The 21,926-nt window shown below is 41.2% G+C and overlaps 1 protein-coding gene across 1 annotated transcript in view; it reads right to left on the bottom strand.

Moving 5' to 3' along the window:
* The window catches only part of COL27A1 (collagen type XXVII alpha 1 chain), a 268,921-nt gene that overhangs the window by 177,849 nt on the left and 69,146 nt on the right, over window positions 1-21,926 (bottom strand). Inside the window, exons 7-8 of the mRNA XM_044659702.1 lie at window positions 8,070-8,114; window positions 7,093-7,146 (exon numbers count right to left, since the gene is read on the bottom strand). Of these exons, the coding sequence (XP_044515637.1) occupies window positions 7,093-7,146; window positions 8,070-8,114 (99 nt within the window). The remainder of the gene's footprint in view (window positions 1-7,092; window positions 7,147-8,069; window positions 8,115-21,926) is intronic.

Here is a 21,926-nt window from a genome sequence, read left to right as displayed (position 1 = left end):
GGGTGAAGGGGAAAGTAAGAGCATGAATTATGTAACCATGTTAACTTTTCTAAAAAATAAATATTAATAAATGTTAGACAAATAAATAAATAAAGAGTGTATCAATAAGAAATTTGCAAGAAGAATCAGTCAACAAACATTTATTAAGTGACTACTTTGTGTCAGGAACTATTTTACATTCCAGAGATACAAAGAATAAGGCAATCCCTATTCACAAAGAGCTGACATTCTAAAAGGGGTAAGTATTTGTGTATACGTATATATGTATGTTTCTATATGTCATAAGTGGAACATGAATATTCAAAATCACTAAATATTTAAAACATATTAATGCTCAAATGGTGGGAATATTCAAAATAATTCGATATAAATTATTTTAGGAGGGAGAACAATAGAATTTAGGGGAGGTGGGAGTTCAGGAAAGGCTTTATGCACTCACAAAAAAGGTGCCTGAATTTCATTTTAGGAAGAGTCTGACTTCTGAAGCAGAAGCAAACAATGAATATATTCCAGGCATGAGGATGGCCCTTGCAAAGGCTTTGAGATGGGAAATGAAAGTGTGGCGTGTGTAGAAGAGAGAGAAAGCCAATTTTGCTGGATCACAGAGTGCCAGAAGAAGAAGAATATCCAATGACACTGCAAAGATAGATTGAAGCAAGGTTATAAAGTGTTTCAAATGCTAAACAGAGGAGTTTATATTTTATCCTAGAGGCAATAGGATGCCACTGGAGTTGATTAAGTAGGGGAGTCACATGGATAGATCTGTGTTTAAAGAAAATTACTTTGGCTGCAGTATGTAGGATGGACTAGAATAAGCAGAGCCTTAAGTCTTGGAGACAAATTAGGCAGTTGCAATAATCTAGTTAAGAAGTGATAAAGATCTGAACCAAGGAGGTAGCTATGTGAGTAGAAAGAATGTCTAAGGTGTGAGAGATGTTGTGACAGTGGAAATAGCAAGATCTGGCAACTAATTGAATATGTAGAGTGAGGGAGAGAATGGTATATGCCATGGTTATAAACTGGGGAGGCTGTAAGGAATGCAATGCCTTCAACAGAAATGGAATTTAGGAAGTGGATATGGTTAGCAGAAGTGTAGCAATAATGAATTCAGTTTTGAACATAATGAATTTGATACATCTGCAGGACATCTAGCATGAAATGTCCAATAGGAATTTAGTGATAAGTCACCAAACTTCAGGGGACAGACAGGAGCTGGCTACATACACACACACTCATACATACATACATGAATGCATATCCATACACACATATATGTGTGTGTATATGTATATAAAATCTACATAGAGATGATAGTTAAATCTATAGCCAGGGGTTGATGATATTACAAAGGAATAATGTAGAGGGAAAGAACAGTTCAGGACAGATCCTTGGGAAACACCCATAGGCAAGATCATGAAACAGATGATGAACTAGAAAAAGATACTGAATAAGTATAGAAGAACAAGAAGAAAGTGCTGTAACAAGAGCCTAGAGAGGAGAGAGTAGCCAAGGGGGAAGTGGGTGGTCCAGTGCTATTGAATATCAAGATTTCAAGAAAGATGAGGCTTGAGAAGATAATCAGATTTGGCAAATAAGAAACCATTGGTAACTTTAGAGAATAGTTTAATTTGAGTGATGAAGTTGGAATCTACATACATGAGCAAAGAGCATGGGCCAGCTATTCAGACACCTGGACTACACTTTATATAAGGTTCTGTTCCCCTACATTTTTTCAAAAGACCTATAATTTAATCAATGAGGGATTTCCTTTAATCAGTGAAGATCACAGCCTCTCAATGTCTTAGTAGACACTTTCCTGAGTTGCCATACTCCCCCCCTCCCTAAAAAATTCATCACTTCACAATAAACCACACTAAAACTTAGCTGGACTGGTCCTAAGACAATAGTTACTTTATAGGATCATAGTTAAAGTCCTAGTTTGTGGGGGAAAGATTTGCCAGAACTTGTTACCCACTAAGAATAGTCTTCAAGACTACAGGGTCATCTCCACAACACACACATAAACACTCATATGCCATGGAATAGGGCATGAACTTATTAATTAGCATTAGACTTAAATCAAAATAAGCTTTTCCAAAGGGAAAAAAAATATCAGAGACTCTTTAAAAGATCCAAGTAAAGAGTATCTTAGATATCAATATCTCTGTTTCCTTTTATTTTATGGAAAGAAACATAGACTGAAAAAGGGGAAAAAAAAAGTAAAGAAGGAAGAAAGAAAGAAAGAAAGAAAGAAAGAAAGAAAGAAAGAAAGAAAGAAAGAAAGAAAGAAAGAAAGAAAGAGAAAGGAGGGAGAGATGAAGATTTTTGCAACAAAGAAGCATCATTAAACAAATAAACTTTCTACATTGACCATGTTCAAAAACAGATGTCTCAATCTGTACCTTTCTATCAGGAGATAGGTAGAAGGCATCATCATGTAACACCTCCCCTTCCTCTGCCTCTTGCCCCCTGTCACCTTTATTTTACAGGGAAAGAAACTGTTCAAAACCTTAAGATTATAAATGGTCTAAGGTTGCCCAGTGGATTGACTACAGGAAGCTAGGAGTAAACTCACTGGATGACTTTAGTCATGCTATTTGTCATCTCTGGACCTTAATTCTGGGTTTCACATGGTTGACTACCAAGAATTCTTAATATGGGGTCCATGAATTTGTTTCTTAAAAATATCTTGAAAATTATTTCAAAATAATTGTTTTCATTTATAAAGCTTATGAATTTTGTTTTATTGCATTGAGAAGGGGTCTATGACATACAAAAGATTAAGAACCCTTGGGCTACTCTATGGTCATTCATTCAGTCAATCAACAAATATTTATTGAATACCTACTATATGCCAGGCACTGTGTTAAGTCCTGAGCATACAAAGAAAGGCAAAAAATAGTCTTTTTCTCAAGGACCTCAGATTCTAATGGGGGCTAGGGATAAGCTGACAACTAGGCAACAATGATATGTACAGTGTAAATGGGAGGTAAACCCGGACTCCAGCCCCTAAGGTCATTCCTACTCTGATACTGGGGGTTCTGGGTTCTAAGATCCTTGACAGCATCAGTGGGAAGAGGTACAACAAAAGGAATAGAATTACTGCTTGGGGTGGATGGTATGATGACAATGGGCACCAGAGAGAAAGCTATCCTGTTCACTTCTCATTTTGCTTTCGTTTTCTTTGCCAAAGAATAAGATAAAGGATGGGAGTGGGGGGTGGGATTGGCAAAGCCCATTTAAACAAGAAGATAGAAAAACAGCACCTTAGCTGTCCTGAATGAATTCAATCCCAGATGAAATCACATACAAAGGTGTTAAGAAAAATGGCAGCTATGGTTGCTGAGTCAAGGTCAGTGACATATCAGCAACTGTGGAGAGTAGAAGAGATACCAAAGGACTGGAAAAGGCCAAATTTTGCACCAATTTTCAAAAAAGGAAAAAGAATGAAGTTTGCAAGCTAGAGGTTGATGAGATTAATTTCTATTTCTGGCAAAATTCTTGAAATGATTATTAAAGAAATGGATAGTGACATTTGGAAAAGAAAGCAGAGATTACAAAACTTCATCAAGAACAAGTCACATCAGACTAACCTTATTTCCTTTTTGGTCAAGTTTCCTAACCTGATATATCAGGGAGTTCCACTGATATAGTTGGTTTAGATTCTAAAATGGCACTTGATTAGGCATTTCATGCTATTCTTAAGGAACATATGGAGAGATGTGGGCTATTCTATAGTCCAGTGAAGTGGATTTAGAACTGGCTGAATGGTTGGACTCAAAGAAGAGTCATTGACTCCAGGATCTATGTTTGGCCCTATGTTATTAACCATTTTTATTGATGACATGGATAAGGCCTAAAAGTCAAGCTGAAGCTCTTTTTTAGTGGTATAGAACTAGAAATTGGGGAAGTGCCTACCCATTAAGTAGGGAATGGCTAAACAAGTTATGGTATATGAATGTGATGGAATGTTTTGCTATAAGAAACAATGAAGGGGGCAGCTGGGTAGCTCAGTGGATTGAGAGCCAGGCCTAGAGAGGGGAGGTCCTAGGTTCAAATCTGGCCTCAGATACTTCTCAGCTGTGTGACCCTGGGCAAGTCACTTGACCCCCATTGCTTAGCCCTTACCACTCTTCTGCATTGGATCTAATACACAGTATTAACTCCAAGACAAAAGGTAAGGGTTTTTAAAAAAAAAAAAAAAAGAAACAATGAAGACTGTGGTTTCAGAGAAATCTGGGAAGACTTATATGAACTGATGCAGAATAAAATAAGCAGAACCAGGAGAAAAATATATATAATAACAATAATATAGTAAAGACAAGCAACTTTGAAAGGCCCGGGAACTCCCGAATAACTCAATGACCAACCACAATTCCCAGATTCTTGGCAAAATGTGCTCCCCACCTTCTGACAGATAGATTCAGAGTATAGGTTGATATTTATTTTTAGACAAGGTCAATATGGGAATTTGTTTTGTTAGCTATAAATATTTACAACAGGGTTTTTTTCCTCCCTTTCTTTCTCATTGAGGAGAGGAAAAGGAACAGGAAGAGAAGGTAGATTTTCATTGATTATAAATGAAATATAATTTTTTAAAAGTCAAGTTTAATAAACTTAAACGCAACATGAAATTTAAAAGAATAAGTAACAAACTAGAATCCAAAGAGAGTTTTGATAGACTAGAACATGGAGTTGAATCTAAGGAGATGAAACTTAACCTTGAAAATTGTCAAGTCTTACAAAAATCGCCTTTTCAAGTATAAGATAGGCAAAGAATGTTCAAATAGAAATTTGCCTGAAAAAGACCCCAGGGTTTTAGTGGACTGGTGCAAGTTCAATATGAGGAAGCCCAGGTGGAATAGTGGCTAGAGTGCTAGACTTGGAATCAGGAAGACCCAGGTTTCAATCTGACCTCAGACACTTATTATCTGTGTGATCCTGGTCAAGTCACTTAATCCTATTTGTCTCAGTTTTCCTTATCTTCAAAATGAAGTGGAAAAGGAACTGGCAAATCACCTCAGTATCTTTGCCAAGAAAACCTCAAATCACAAAGAATTAGACACAACTAAAAATGATTAAACAACAAGAAGCTCAATACAAATCAATAGTATGATATAAAAATCCAGGGAGCCAAAGTGATGTTAAGAAAGGCATCATTTCCAGGAAAAACTAGGTGATAGTCTTGATTTACTCTACCTTTAGTTACAGCCCAACTAATTTAGAAAGGGTACTGATATAGCTAGAAAGCATTTGAAGAGGATAACCTGTACTTGTTGAATGTTCCTGTCATATGAACATTAATTGAAGGAAGTGACGTATTTAGGCTAAAGAAAATGCCAAGTTGGAGGTGTTGAGAAGGGGGGAAAGAATCAAATTAAAACTGTTTTCAAGTCTCTGAAGATCTCTTCTGTGGAGAAGGAATTAGATTTGTTCTAATTTGCCCCAAAGAAAAGAACCAGAAACTGTATGAAAAATGTGACAGGAAATTTTCTTCTTCTTTTTCTTAACTCTTATTTTCTATCTTAGAATATTGATTCTAAGGCAGAAGGGAGGTAAGGGCTAGGCAATGGGGGTTAAGTGACTTGTCCAGGATCACACAGCTACAAAATGTTTGAGGCCACAGTTGAATACAAGACCTCCCATCTCTAGGTCTGGTTTTCTACCTACTTATTCTCCTAGCTGCCCCCAGGAAATTTATTCTTAGGGCAGAAAAAGCTTCCTAACAGCTAGAAATATCCGAAAGGGGCTCAGGCTGCTTTTGCCAGAGTGGTTTCAACTTTATTGGGGGTCTCTGAGCTGGGGGCTAGATGGATATCTAGCTCGTTGGATATGTAATAGTGAGGATCTTATTTCAAGTATGAATTGGACTAGATGAAGCCCCTTCTCACTCTAAACTCTGTGATTCTATGTTTCTAATATTTATGTTCAAGAGTTCCTTTCAGCTCTAACAGTCTACAATCTAACATTCTACTTCAAAAGATTCCTTCCAGCTCTGACATTCTATGTTGTAGGTATTAGGGAAAGATCTAGGTAGACAGAGCAAAAACATTTTTAATTCCTCAAGATACCCAAAGAGATTGGTAGGTAGTCAAATAAGCTCAGACTTAGGGTCTTAGGGGAATTTGGTTAAAACTCTCTGCCAGTTCTATTATTACCCATTGTGAAGGGCAGGGCCCACACCCATCTGTGGTGGCCAGGACTAGGATCCCAAGGGATCATTCTTTGAGGGTGCGTTCAGGACTTTTCTTACCCTCATTTTCCTGTTTGACAGCATCTGAACATTGCTGTTACCTTCGGAATTAACCTTTGAATTCAGAGAAGAAAAGCATGGGGTCCAAAGAGTCCTGAAAATGGCTCCCTGGATAGAAGTAGCAGAAGAGCGCTAAGAAGGCAAGATACGGCCAAAGGCCAGAGGAAGGCCCCAAGGCACTCCATGAGAAGATGGAGGCTTCTCCTGGAATGAAAGCTGACCACTAGAATAGGGAAGCAAAGAAAACACCCCTGTCAAAAGGGAACCAAATTGGCCAAGATCCTCATGATCGCCAGGAGACTGCTTCTTCCTTCCTTCCTTGACTTGGCAAAAATTGCCAAGATACAGATTGTTCAAAATACAAATAAATATCCATCCATATTCTGAGAAACTAGTTCCAGATAGGGAACCAATCTGGGGAGAATCTAGTAGAATTTAGGGGTTACTTATAGATATAAGAGAGATTAGATAAGGTGAGATCCCTGGAGTAGTGGCATTCCTCATAGCTAGAACAGATCGCTTGAGGCCATGACGTATTTCTCTACCATAGACGTATTCTATTCATCATTCTCTTTTCTACTCAGTGTTGGCCTTTGGGTAATTTGAATGGAGTTCACCATGGAAGATCACCTCCTTTCACTCAGGACTGGCTCAGAGGACTCTCAATCCCCAGATCCTGTGACTGTGACCCACCAGTGATAGTGACCCGCATCTAACATCCTATCCAATATATGTGCCCGTGTCAGTTCACTTCCCACCAGTACTCTTCTCCATCCCTTGCCCTCCCCTCTGGCAGAAACACAGCTCCTTGAGAGCCTCGGAGAAGCCATTTACTGCACCTGCCTGCCAGGATAACCTTTGGCTCCTGGACTCCCTTCCGGTCCTGGCTGCCCCTGTAAAGGAATGGAGAGGAGAATTAGTGCCTCCAGAGATGGGTCAGGAGAGGAGGGACCACTCAAGCTAAGCCCAGGGAACTCTAAGCTAGGCTAGGGGGCAGAGAACTAGTGGGGGAAGGGGAGCATCTCAATTACAATGGACAAAGGGATATTAAAAGGACAAAGCAGAGGAAGGAAAGTGAGATGGAAAAAAAAGAGGGTGGGGGTAGGGAAGCCTTCTTCTCCCAACCTTCTCAATCCCCTCCCCCTATCACATCCCACAGAAACCGGCTCAACCAGCTCTTCACAAAGCCCCCAGCCCCGAAAACAGGGAGAAAAGTAAAGGTGTCATTCCCTCTCTGGCATATGGAACTGTTTTCCTTGGTTCAAGGCTGCCAAGATTCTGGCAAACTAGATGGATGCATGTATAATATCCTTTAACATCGAACAGAACAGCCCGGCTATTCATGGCTTTTACTGCAAACATCAGGCTTATCCAAACACTCCGTGAGGGAATTACTGCCTCTTTCAGTAAGATGTGGTTAGCAGGGAAAGGGGTGGGGGGGGGGGGACCCAGTGGCGAATTTAGTGCAAAGAAGGGACGAGCGAGAAGGCAAGAGCTTCCTTATTTCCCTGCTGGCCCGGAGGATGTGGGGCTCAATGCCCAACGGCTGGAAGAGGGGGCAAGTAAGGGGCTGGAAGCATGGCGGGGGGACTCGCTGGCGGTGCATCCATACAGGATGGGCTGGGGGTAGAGGGCATGCTCTGTGCCCACGAACGTGAATGGAGGCATAAATCAGGACATACGGACAGGAAGGGAGATCCTAAGGAGCCAGGCTGCCGCTACAGAGAAAGCTGGCAAGGCTGTGGTCAGTCAGGGTTGGACCAGAACTCCCCCTCAAGGCCTTGTAGCTTGCCACAAGATCAGGATACTGGCTTACCTGGTCTCCAGGATGTCCAGGTGGTCCAGGATAGCCTTTCAGCCCCTGTTAAGGAGAAATAGCCAGGGCTAAGTTAGAGAATGCTTTGAAGGGAATCCTATGGGGGGTGGGGGAGTAGGAGGAGAGTAAAACTGCTTCAATAACCCAACTATTCACATGGGCCAGAGGCCATCACATACTCTTGACTCAGAGGGCTAGTTGTCAGACATGTGGTTGACATTAACCCTTCCATTTCTCTGGTCTTAACACCAATTTGTTTTTTTAAAAAAATTGGACTTGGACATGCATTGGTATAGGAAATTCCCAATTCAGATGGGCACCTGCTCCAGAACTGCAACTGCACCTGAGCTACTGAGAAGTTAAGGGACTTGCCTAGGGTCACACAGCCAGTAGGTATGAAGGGGTCTCCCCAATTCCCACAGTGGATAGACCAATTCTGAGACCACTTGTCTATCCACTATGCTAGGCTGCCATGACTTTGTCAGAAACAAAACAAGATACCAGCATAGCCAAAGATCCTCCTCTCTTGTAGCTTTACGGATCTCGAGAATATAAACTAATTTGAGATTGCAAAGTGCTTTATTTTTTTTAAACCCTTACCTTACAACTCAGAATCAATATTAAGTATTGGTTCCAAGGCAGAAGAATGATAAGGATTAGGTATTTGGGGTTAAGTGACTTGCCCAGGGTCACACAACTAGGATGTATGTATGTGTGGAGTATGTGTGGCCAGATTTGAAACTAGGACCTCTTGTCTGGCTCTCAATCCACAGAACCACCAACTGCCCCTGTAAAGTACTTTAAAGTTCCACAGAGCAGATGCCACAAAAATTTTATAGTTTATGGCACTTCTCCACCCCAAAGGACATGGTCCAATGATTTCTTTTATCATCTTAAAAGAGGCTGCCTCCCAATCTTACATTAGCTGGGGAGAGATGATTAATAGAGGGAGCAGATAGTCCCAACACAAATAAGCACATGTATTCTAGAGTACTATAAGTATTCTTATAAGCACTATAAACTTATAAGCTATAAACATGTATTCTATAAGAATACTATGAGTGCTATAAGAATTTCAAGGAAGAATCAAGGACTGTGGCCTGAAGAGGTCATGAGAGCCTTCACAGGTTGGAACTTGGTTCAGAAACTGATAAAAAGATAGAAAAAGCAGAAAGAAGAAAGGTCAGGCATTCCAACAGGGGAATGATCTAAGAGCAAAGGCTTGAAGTTTGGGAGACACCAAGATAACTAATTTGGTTGGAATCAAGAATTCCTGTGAAGGAATAATAGAAGATCAATTGGAGAGATTGGATGGAAGAAGGTCTTGAAGTCCAAGCTGAGGAGTCTGGACTCAACATCCTTGGCTAACTATTGAGGCTGCCTCTTTCCTTGACACCACCAGTTGGAGCCTCCCCTCTTCCCTTCTTCCATCTATGTCTTATCTCATGAGTCTCAAAGTGAAGAAGGCAAATTCTTGGTGCTCTTTGTGTATGAAGGAGGTGGTGACAAGAACCAGGACCTGCCACGGCTGGAGTTTCTTCTTGCCAGCCTCAGCTTTCCAAACACCCCCAAAATAGAGCTCCATGGAAAAAAAAAACATGCCTCTTCATCCTTTGGCCCAAGTCAATAAGTTCCCTTCATCCCTCTGGCCTGAATGAGACATTCTGTCTGTGGGAAAGCAGAAAGCAGTGGCCTAAAGGACGGGGTGTTGGCTGGTAGAGAAGGTGGAGAAGGAGGAGACAGCATCCTGTTCTCTTTGGCACCAAGGAGTGCTTGGATGCCGAGTCCTTGTGTCCTGTAGTGACGCCCACCCAACCTGTCACCAGTGTCCTGGACAGCCAGCCACTCGAATGCCACTGCCTTGAGGACAGCAGTGGGATCCAAGCCACAGCCTATATTCGCTTTCCAAATAAAGCTCCAAAGAAGCGCCTGAAATAGAAATAATAATACCTAAAAACCTCACAGAGCTGTAGTGAGGAGAGTGCTTTGTAAATCTTAGCACACCAAATAAATATGTGTTATTATTATCATTCAGAGTAGAAAGAGCAATACACGAGGCGTTAGGAGGCCAAGGTTCCTGCCACAAACTCAGTGTGTGGCCCTGAGCAAGTCAGCCCCCTCTCTAGGTTTTTGCCTCTTCATCCATAAATTGAAAGGGGTCAACTAGACTTTTGAGGTTCCTTTCTAGTCCTACTATTTCAAGATTCTAGGGATTCTCTCGGGTCTTAGGTAAGTCAGGAATTTGTGCATTTAGTTAGGCAAGTACTAAGTAAAAGCTGGAGTATGATTTTTTTTTTAAAGAAGCAATTAGAATCAGCAAATCACAGGTTGTTAAAAAGAACCTAGAGGGACTTAGCAACTAGGTGGCTCAGTGGATTGAGAGCCAGGACTAGAGACTGCTCTTGGGTTCAAATATGACTTCAGATACTTCCTAAATGTGTGACCCTAGGCAAGACACTTAATTCCTCATTGCCTAGTCCTTATCATTCTTCTGCCTTGGAACCAAAACACAGGTCTGATTCTAAGATGGAAGGGGAGGGAGGGAGGGAGGGAGGGAGGGAGGGAAGGAAGGAAGGAAGGAAGGAAGGAAGGAAGGAAGGAAGGAGAGAAGGAGAGAAGAAAGAAGGAACCTAGAGAGAGAATCACACCTGCCTTGGAAAAATAGCATGAGAAAATCATAGAATTTTACAAATTAAAGTAATGTAGAGAGTTTAGTATCAGATTTGCTAGGCAGCTAAATATCATAGTGGATAGGACTCTTGGCAGAAGAACAGGAAAAACAGGATTCAAATCTGGTGTCAGACTCTTACTTGGTGTGAACCTGGGAAAGTAGTATAACCCCGTTTTCAGTTTCCTAATCTATAAAATGGGGATAAGAGTAGCATCATCAACCCAGGGTTGCTGTGAGATTAAAATGAGGTAATAATAAAGTGCTTTACAAACCTTACAATGCCATCTAAATGCCAACTATTATTAGATTTAGAGTCAGAAAGAATTGTTTGGGTCATTTTGTTCAACACTTTTTTTAAACCTTTACTTTCCATCTTAGAATTGATATAAGTAAAGTGGTAGGGGCTAGACAATTGAGGATAAGTGACTTGCCCCAGATCACACAGCTGGGAAGTGTCTGAGGCCAGATTGAAAACATTTTCAGGCCTGACTCTCCATCCTTAGCTGCCCAGACATTTATTTTACAAATAAGTAAACTGAGGTCCAAAGAAGAGAAATAAACTTTTCCAAGTAATTAAAGGATAGAGATGGGATATAAATGAGGTTTTCTGCTCCTCCTTCAACCCCACCCCACAATATTCTCAATCCAATATATCAACATGCTTCTTACCACCAGATTATTTAGTCTAATTTTTCACCCAAAGCAGTAACTCCTCTTACAGGATTTCCAACAACCTCATCCCAGTCTCTTCATGAATACTTGCTTTGTGATTGAGAGCTCACTGCCTCATTGAATGGCTCATTCCAGTGACCTATATACATCTCGTTTTGTCTTGGAAACCATCACTTTGAAGCCGATTACCCTAGTGTCTTGAGACTATAAAATGAAGCCTCATAAAGATGATTCTTCCTAAGTATAAATAGCATTCCAGCAGAATGCTGGGTGGAGCAATGGAAAGAGTGTTTGATTTGGGGCCCCAAGACTTGAGTTCAAATCCTCAGTCTGGCATTTACTACCTTAGGTAATGACTTCATTCTTCTGGCCTTTGTTTTCTCATCTATAAAATGGCAGGGTTGGACTGAATGATCTCAGAGGTCCCTGACCATTCTAAATCTGATCCTTTGAATGTCCCAAGCTGGAAATTACTAAGTGCCTTCTCTGTTCCAGGCACCATGCTGGATTCTTGAGATATGACTACAATTAATGAAATAATCACCACTGGCAAGGAGCTCATATTTGAATAGGGAAAACAACAAGGACATATATAAATAGGAAAAAAAAGCCAAATACAAATAAATCCAAAGTGTCTAAATATTAAACAGCTTGATAGGGAGAGCAATGCATGGAGGAGATGAGAGAAAGGTTTCATGAAGAAGATGGTACTTGATTTTCATTTTGAGGGAAGAGAGGTAGAAGTAAAGAAAGAGTGAATTCTAGGCATGAGGCACAGCCAGAGCAAAGATCTGGAGACAGGTCAATAGATTGACCTGTGTGAAGACTACAGGATCCGTTTGACTGGATTGCAGGGTTGAGGAAGAGGAGTAACCCACAAGGAGGCTGGAAATAGAAGCTTAAATGAGGCTATGAAGGGTTTTAATAGCCAAATAATTGAGTTTATATTTGGTCCTCAAGGCAATAGGGAGCCACTGGAGTTTGCTGGATAGAGAAAGGAGGAGAGAAGATTAGCATTTATGATGCACCTACGTGTCAGGCACTGCTCAGTACTCTGCAAATATCATCTCCTTTGATTTTCACAACAGTAGAATGTAGATGCCATTCTTTTCTTTTCTTTTCTTTTTTAAATCGTTACCTTCCATCTTAGAATCAATATTGTGCATGGGTTCCAAGGCAAAAGAGCAGTAAGGGCTAGGTAATTGGAGTTAAGTGACTTATCCAGAGTCACACAGCTAGGAAGAGTCTGAGGCTAGATCTTTTCTTTTTAAAAAAAAAACTTTTTATTTAATTAATTTAGAATATTTTCTCATGTTTACATGATTCATGTTCTTTCCCTCCCCTCTTCCCACCCCCCTCCCGTTGCCAACAAGCAATTTCACTGGGTTTTACATGTGTCATTGATCAAGACCTATCTGAGGCTAGATCTGAACCCAGGATCTCCCATCAATCCACTGAGCCAACTGGCTGCTTCTCAATAAACACTTACTCTGTGCCAGGCACTATGCACGTTTGGGGTACAAAGGAAAGGCAAAACACAGCTCCTGCCCTCAAGGAGCTCCCAGTGTAATGTTGGAAATAACACAGCCTACTATGTACAAACAAGATCTATACAAGATAAACAGGACATAACGAACAAGGAGAAGGCACTAGCATTAATGGGGACTGGAAAAGGCTTCCTGCAGAAGGTGGGACTGCAGCTGGGACCTGAAGGAAGCCGGGGGAGCCAGGAGGAGGAGGTGAGGAAGAGGAGCATCCCAAGCATGGAGGCACAGCCCAGAGACAATGCCCGGGGCCAGGGCTTGGAAGGTCTTGTTTGAGAAACAGCAAGGAGACCAGTGTCACTGGGTGATGGGGTAGGCTGTGAGGGGGGTGTAAGACAGAAAGCCCAGAAAGGTTGGGTGGAGAGGAAGGGGATGGCCAGACTACGAAGGTCTTTGAATACTAAGCCAAACAGAGATTTTTATATTTTATCCTAGAGGGGACAGGAGCCACTTACACAATGCCTGGCACATAGTAAGCATTTAATAAATTCTTTTAAAAAAGCCTTGACCTTTGACTTAGAATCAAGACTAAGTATCAATTCTAAGACAGAAGAGTAATAAGGGCTGGGCAATTGGGGTTAAGTGACTTGCCCAGAGTCACATAGCTAGGAAGTATCTGGACTCATATTTAAACCCAGATCTTTCCAACTCCAAGCCTGTTGCTCTGACCATTGGGCTACCTATTAATAAATTCTTGTCAACTTGACTTGAGTTACTCAAGATAACTTGACAGGTTGAAAGAAGTGGGATTTTCACTCAGTTCTTTTTTTTTTAATCCTTACCTTCTGGCTTGGAATCAATACTATGTATTAGTTCCAAGGCAGAAGAGTGGTAAGGGCTAAAGCAATGGGGGTTAAGTGACTTGCCCAGGGTCACACAGCTGGGAAGTGTCTGAGGTCAGATTTGAATCTAGGACCTCCCATCTCTAGGCCTGGCTCTCAATCCACTGAGCTACCCAGCTGCCCCCTTTGAACTCAGTTCTTTTGACTTAAAATCCAGTGGTCTTCCCAAGACCTAATTTTAGGTATGTTGTGTTATCTTGGGGGAGACACTTAACCTCTTTGGGCCTAGGATACTACCTTGCACATAATAAGTACTTAATAAATACAAATACTCCCATTTCCCATTGATCTCATAAGATTTTAGGGCTACAAGAGACCCAAGAGAACAGCCCCCTCATTTTTTAGTTGGTTGCTTGGCACATGAGTGCACATCCCTAGATTTTACTATGAGAAAGGAAAAAAATGGGAAGAAGCATGGCTGCATGCTAGTCAATAGGCAGGGATGAAAATCAATTTGGATTCTAGAATTTTCTAGAAGCTGCACTCCAGTTGAAGAGTGGCTCCCTTATATTATGCTCTAATATGAATGGAAGTCAAGAGACTTGGGTTCTGGTTCTGCCATCACCCACGAAGCACTGTGTGATCTCGGGCAATTCACTTCCTCACTCTGTCCTCTGTTTCCCCATTTCTAAAATGAGGGAGTCAGGCTAGATGACCACAGTGGTCTTTTCTAATGTTAACTTTCTGAGATTCTGGGGGTTTGAGACTCCCCAGAGTGCATTTGCAATAACAAGAGGAAACTTTTTGTCCTCACCAAGCCTTTCTAAACACCCACAGACGCGCGCACACAAAGATTCTCACATATACGACCCCGGGAAACTGGAACTCTTAATTACAAACAGAACAGGCAGTGAGATCCAAGTCAATTGGGTTATTTTACAAGCATTCCTTCTATACCTACTCACTTCTCAGACTGCTGAGTGCTATGTTTGTCTCGGAAATCCCTGTGGTCAGTCGAAGAAAACATGGCCAACACTTAGTAGGCCTGGTGGCCACAGACACTTCCATTTGATGGGCAAACCAGGGCCCAGAAAGGAATCTGATTTTGGTGCATTGGACTCAGAATGAGAAAGGAAAACATTTTTTTTAACAGTAACAAGCATCAGCCTTTTTTTTTTTTTTTTTTTTTTTTTTGCCCCCAACCAACATGTCCATGCTTTTTTTTTTTTTTTTTTTAAACTGGGCAGACCACTTCAGTGAGTCAAGCAACGAGATAGCCAGGCCACCGTAACTGTCCCTACCTAACTTTAAAAGCTAGCCATAAAGTCCAACCATTCCCTTTTGCGGAGGAGGAAACTGAGACCCAGAATAAGGAAACAACTTGCTCAAAGTCATAAAGACCAGTTTAAGTGGCAGGGATAGGACAAGAACCCAAGTGTCCCTGTCTAGCGCTCCGTCCATTAAACTTGTTCGGTCGTGTCCAGCTCTTTGGGACCCCATTTGGAGTTTTCTTGGCAAGGACACTACAGAGGTTTTTCATTTCCTTCTCCAACTCCTTTTTGCAGATGAGGAAACTGAGACTTGCCTTGGGTTTCCCAGCTAGTATGTGTCTGAAGTTGGATTTGCACTCAGGTCTTCCTGATTCAAGGCTGTGCCATCTCTATTAAACTAAAGTCCTTCTGTTAAATGTGGCACATAATCATTATAACTGTCTGCACAAGAAAGTATAAATCACAGGGATTTTCCAGTAGGCTATGAGTAACCCCGATCTGATGACAGCTCTGTCACTCAATGAAGGAACACGATCGGTCTCCGGAAACTCATTCAAGCACGGAGTGTTTACTGTTTTGTGTCCATCTTCAAACAGCCTCAAATGACAGGGGACAATGGCCGTGAGCAGGAGGGTCATTATTTCCTGCAGACGTTGCCTGGAGATTACAGGTCAGGAGCCACAAGGCTGGTCACAGGGCAGTCATTTCCTAGTAAGTGACGGGTACCCCTCTCAAGCCAGGGTTGTTTTGACTGTCCCATTGGTGGTCAGAGGTCCCATGTAGAAATGCAACATTAGACTCATGGGATCTGGGGGTCAGTGACAGTCTACGCAGGGCCCCTCGAGAGGTCTCTAGTAGAATTAATGTTTATAATATGACAAAGTCTATACTTCAGTTTCTGGCCTGAATTAATAATTTACTTAAGACATTCAGGAAAAACCAGACATCGCCTCATTGGTATTATATCCGAAGCAGCACCCCATCTCCCCTTCCAGCCAAAGGAGGTTATCTCTGCTGTGCTTAGCAGACACACAGTCTCATGCCTCCACCCACACGGGCCAGGGATCTGACAAACTTGGCAAACACTGCGCCAAGCACAACTTTTGAGCAAATTCCCAAAATACACCTGTTTGTCCTGCACCCCAGAAACATCGCCTTTAACACTGTATATAAGGGGCCGCAACTCTAGGACAAGGATCAGGCCAAATCCATTTTCATGTCACTGTCAGTGTGACAACATGACTCCAGCTTCGAAACTCAAATTTTAAGCCCAAGCAACATTTCCTTTTATATGCAGTGACTTTAACAGAAAATCCATGTGGTTCATACAATCTGAAAGACCCTAGAATTTTTCCAGGTTTAGACATCAATGCTCTCAGTTCCAAAGGTATCCTAACTGGTCTATAGACGGCTCCCTATTACCCGTAGGGTCAGATACAAAGTCTGCTGTTTGGCTTTGAAGCCCTTCACAACCTGGCTCCAGCATGCCTTTTCATCCTTATTCTATACTCCTCCCTTGCCACTGTGGTAAAATCAAATGTAATGGACTTCTCAACTAGCAGCAGTGCAATGACCCAGGACAATTCTGAGGGACTTATGAGAAAAAACGCTTTCCACATCCAGAGAAAGAACTGTGGGAGTAGAAACACAGAAGAAAAACAACTGCTTGAACACATGGGTTGATGCGGACATGATTTGGGATGTAGACTCTAAACGACCACCCCAGTGCAACTATCAATAATATGGAAATAGTTCTTGATCAATGACACATGTAAAACCCAGTGGAAATGCATGTCAGCTATGGGGGAGGGGGGATTAGGGGTGGAGAGGAGAGAAAGAACATGAATCATGTAACCATGGAAAATTTTTCTAAAAAAAATAAAAAATAATAATATATTCCTCCCTTTCCCAGACTTCTTAGACCAGCCATACTGGTCTTCTTGCTGTTATTCCCACATGACCTCCCATCTCCCATTTCTGGGTCTTTACAAAGACCTTCCTTCTTGCCAGAATGTATTTCCTTCTCACTCCTGTCTCTTAGGCTCCTGAGTTTCCCCCAAAACACAGAATGAACATCACCTCCTATATGATGACTTTTTTGATTGCTCCAGATCCTAGAGCCCTCCGCCACTTTAATATGTGTTCATGGTGTTTCCTCCAATAGAACCAATTAATCGAGAAGTGTTTATTAATCACCTACTATGTGCCAGCGTCTAGCCCAGGAGCTAGAGATACAAGTAAGATGTCCTTGATAATATCACCTAATAAAGAATGGTGCCTTGGACATAGGATGGGGCTTAATAAATATTTATTGAATGTAACATATACCTCTTTACATTTATCACTTACATACGTAGTACTGTAGGTTCCTCATAATCCATTAAGAAGTAGGTGGAAAAGGTTTCATTATTCCTATCTTACAGACTAGGAAACAGACACTAGGTGCTTATGTGCTGCTCTGTGTAACCTTTGTCTCTCTTGGTCAGAGTTTCATCATCTGGAAAACAAAGAGTCTGGACCAGATGATCTCTCCAGTCCCTTCCAAGTGTAACACTCTATGTTCTGATCTAGATCATCTGGGAAAAGTGTTACTAAACCGTTCATATCTTTTGACCCAAGAGCAACATTCTATGTTCTGATGTGGAATTATTTGGGGAAAGGGTGACTAAGCTCTTCAGATCCTTTGACCTGTGATTCCCCACTACTGGGCATATACCCCAAGGAGGTGAAAAACCAAAAGGCTCTATATATGCCTTAGAGGCATATACAGCCAGCACTTTGCAGCACTTTGGGTCATAATTAGCAGAAAACTAGAAACAAACAAACATTCCCTATTGATTACTGAGGAATGATTCAACAAATTATATAATACATGACTAGTGGGATACCATTACATCATAGGAAATTGAGATGATGAGGAATTAAGAGAAAAACTGGAAGTCTTGAATGAATGTTGCTGAGTAAAGAAGACAAAACCATGATAATCATAATCATAAATATTTATATAGCACTACATAGAAACAAATATAAACTACATATAAACAAAACCATCATCATCTGTTAAGAGGAACAAGGTATATTCTCATCTTTTCTCTGGAACCATTATTATTCACCAGACACATCTATGTAATACAGTAAATAGGGCTTGACTTGGAGTCAAGAAGGCATCAATGAAATTTATTTTTAAATTTCTGTGTTCTAAGGTCCTTTCCAGCTCAGACAACAGGCGAACCTAAATTCTTTGATTTTACCCCTCCTGCATCCCCTCTGAAATTGTTCTGTACATATTTTGCATCTCTTCATTTGTGTTATATATTGCTTGATCTTAGGAGAATGTCAGCTCCTTAGGGCAGGGGTCATTTTCATTTTTTTGTCTTTGTATTTCCAGTTCTTAACACAGTGCTTGGCACAAACTAAATGATTATTAAATGTCTGTTAAACTGAATTTAACTGAGGCCAGGTATTGTGCTATATATCTATGGCCAGGAAGGCCACAACTGATGTGTTCAGAAGTTCTGAGGTGCAATGGGCTAGGCTGATTGAGTGTCTTACTAAGTTTGTTATAAAAATGGTGAGACCCTAGGAGCAAGGGCAGAGAGAGTCCACCAGGTTGCCTCAGGAGAGGTGATTCTGTCCATGTTAGAAATAAAGTAGTAGATCAAATCATTTCCCAATTGACAAATAATCAAGGGATATGAATAGGCAGTTTTTAGATGAAGAAATAAAAACTATCAATCATCATATGAAAAAATGTTCTAAATCTCTCCTGATTAGAGAAATGCAAATCAAAACAACTCTGAGGTAACACCTTACACCTAGCAGAGTGCCCAATATGACAATAAAGGCAAATAATAAATGTTGGAGGGGATGTGGCAAAATTAGGACACTAATGCATTGCTGGTGGAGTTGTGAACTGATCCAACCATTCTGGAAGGCAATTTTGAATTATGCCCAAAGTACAATAAAAGAATGCATACCCTTTGTTCCAGTAATACCACTACTAGGTTTTTATCCCAGAGATTAAAAAAATGGAAAAGGATCTGTTTGTACAAAAATATCTATAGCTGTGCTTTTGGGGGTGACAAAAATTGGAAAATGAGGGGATGTCCTTCGATTGCGGAATGGCTGAACAAATTGTGGTATCTGATGGTGATGGAATACTATTGTGCTCAAAAGAATGATGAATCAGTGGATTTCTATAAGAACTGGAAAGACCTACATGAACTGATGCAGAGTGAAATGAACAGAACCAGGAGAACATTATACACAGAAACTGAAACACTGTGGGATGATCAAATGTAAATGACTTTGCTACTAAAAGCAAAGCAATGATCCAGGACAATTCTGAGGGACTTATGAAAAAGAATGCTATCCACATCTAGAAAAAGAAATGTGGGAGTAGAAATCTAAAAGAAAACATATGATTTATCACTTGTTTATATGGGTATGTGATTTGGGTTCTGGTTTTAAAATATTATTCTATTATAAAAATAAATATTGTAGAAATAGATTTTGAGTGATATTTGTATAACCCAATGGAATTGCTTGTCAACTCTGGGAGGGAGTAGGGAAGAGGAGAGGGAGACAACAAGTATCATGTAACAATGGGAAAAAAATTCAAAATAAAATAAAAATAAATAAATTGGCTAGGATGGAACTAGACTCCTCTGAGAATACCCAGCAAGTTAAATAACAGACCTAAGACTAGAATCCAGTGCTTATAACTCCTAACAGCATTTTGTGAATACATAGATATAGCCTGTACAAGGAAAAAATGCAGAGAGCATCAGCTACAGGTGGGATCTTGACGGTCTTTTTGGTAGAAGGCTCTCCAAGTAAAAGGACTTCTTCTGTCTAATTACTGGTTAGAAGAAGAAACCTCAGTTCACCTACTTCTAGGATAGAAAAGTGAGCCAACCAGCTGAAAGGCAGAGCTTCCTGGAGAGAAACAAGGGATACACTCCAGAGGCTGCCAAGGAAATATGAGCCTTGAACAACAATGGTACCAATCACTGAAAGGATATGGAGGCTGACCGCGGGGAAATGTCAGATGCTTGGCACAGGAAAGCAGTGTCTAAGTCAGTGGATCTTTGAGACTAGAGATCTCACAAAGAGCAAAGAGATGGGAAACCAAAGGTGGCACCCCAGTGGCTGTGCCAACTAGGTCCTTGTCATATAAGTTTCTGATCTGGGGAAGCAGTGCTGGGCATTGAAACCCAGACTGATAGCACATTCATTCTCTCCAGAGGAGTTCACTGCCATCATGAGGAGGGGTTGCAGTATTATTTGGATTTCCATCTCTAGAATCCCAAAGAATCAGAAAAACTATGGCTTGGGTTGGTTGATTCTCCTTAGATTCTCTCTGTTCCAGGTGACTTTAGAAGGCTTGTTCTCAAAGGGCCTCTGAGGGCACAGAGCTACCTTCCAGACATCAGCAAGTAAGCACTCAGGCCTTGGCAGTTTCCTTGAAAATTAATTCCTTCAGTGACTTGCAAAGAGAGAAGCAGTTTTATTTTCATCTAAAAGAACCCTCTAAGTGTCCAAAGTACTAATCAGGTCATAGATTCAGGTTGAGGGAGATATTAGTTCCTAAAGATTAATGCTCAGGGTAAAAATCAAATCAAATCCATCTGAGGCCAATTTGAGACCAGGCTTTCTTTAACCAAAGAGAACAACCAGAGGAAGAGAGAGCAATCAAACTGGTAGAGAACAAAGAATAGGACAGTTAAACATATGGCCAACTCAGAAACCCACCAAGAAGATACTGCCCCTGCATGCTATCCACCATGCCAGGCAAAGAGAAGACACCACTACAGGAGACTCTGGTTGAAGGAAAAGAGAAGAATCATCTATTCTCACAAAGAAAAAATGTTTGTGGTGGATGGAGAAAAACCCAGAAGAGAAACTGTCTTGCAGCTGGAAAGTTTAATTAGAGAAAAGCTACGTGAGAATTTCCTGTTATGCCCAGCTGACTCTTTTCCATTCACTCTGCCCAAACTGGTACAATCCTCATCCTAGATTTAAGCTCTCCTAAACTCTCTCTCTGTGTCCACTCGGAATAGGAGATACTCTCTCCCTGGTAGACCAAGTTCCATGATATTTAGATTGGATTGGAGCCAGCAGGGAATTAAAAATGTATGTTGCTTTGCCAAGTATTTTTCCAACCACAGAGATCTTTTCTTAATTTAGAAAGGCAAGTCATGCTGCACCAAGGTGAACAGGTTTATCTTCTTGGTTTAGAGTCAGGAGCCTCCTTCTACCTGAAGAAAGGCCTGCCCTCCAACAAGGCAATGAGAGAATCCTCCGTGGGTTAACATGGATCTTTGGGGCAAACTGAGAGAGTTCTCTCCATCATCTGTCGATTTTCCAGTTCTGATTCAGAGCTCAGCAGATCAAAACCACCACCCTGTGCTTTATAAGCTGCTAGTGTAGGAAAACTGTGTAACTCACACTTCATCCATTAGAACAGGGCTGCAGCCCAGGAGGAGAGAGACTCACAATATTTCTGTGGGCCAAAAAAATCAGTGTTCCCCCACAGCCTGCAGACAACCTCAGCTTTTTGTCTGAGTCTGTCCCCTCCAGGTTTGTATTAAGGGGCCTGGAATTGGCCTGTTTGACTGCTTTACCCTCCAAGACTAAGTCCCCATTTTTCTCTTTCTAAATTCACATAGAGCAAGAGAATTTGGGAGATATGATTCCCTCCCTCCCCATCACACATGCATGCAACCCCAAAGGAAGCCCAGAGCTGAAATGCTGCAAACTAAAGGAGGACCTGGCTGGGATGACAACGGCCAAAATCACAGCTGGCCATGAAGGGTAACAGATGATCTTGAATGCAAAGGCAGCTGTAACCACAGCTGGGAGTTGAGGCCCCAACCCTAAGAAATGGCTCTTTGTCTGATGTCATCACTGGACAT

Source organism: Gracilinanus agilis, chromosome 2 (genome assembly GCF_016433145.1).
Source record: "Gracilinanus agilis isolate LMUSP501 chromosome 2, AgileGrace, whole genome shotgun sequence".
Taxonomy (NCBI): Eukaryota; Metazoa; Chordata; class Mammalia; order Didelphimorphia; family Didelphidae; genus Gracilinanus; species Gracilinanus agilis.
This window is presented reverse-complemented; position numbering and strand designations above follow the sequence as displayed.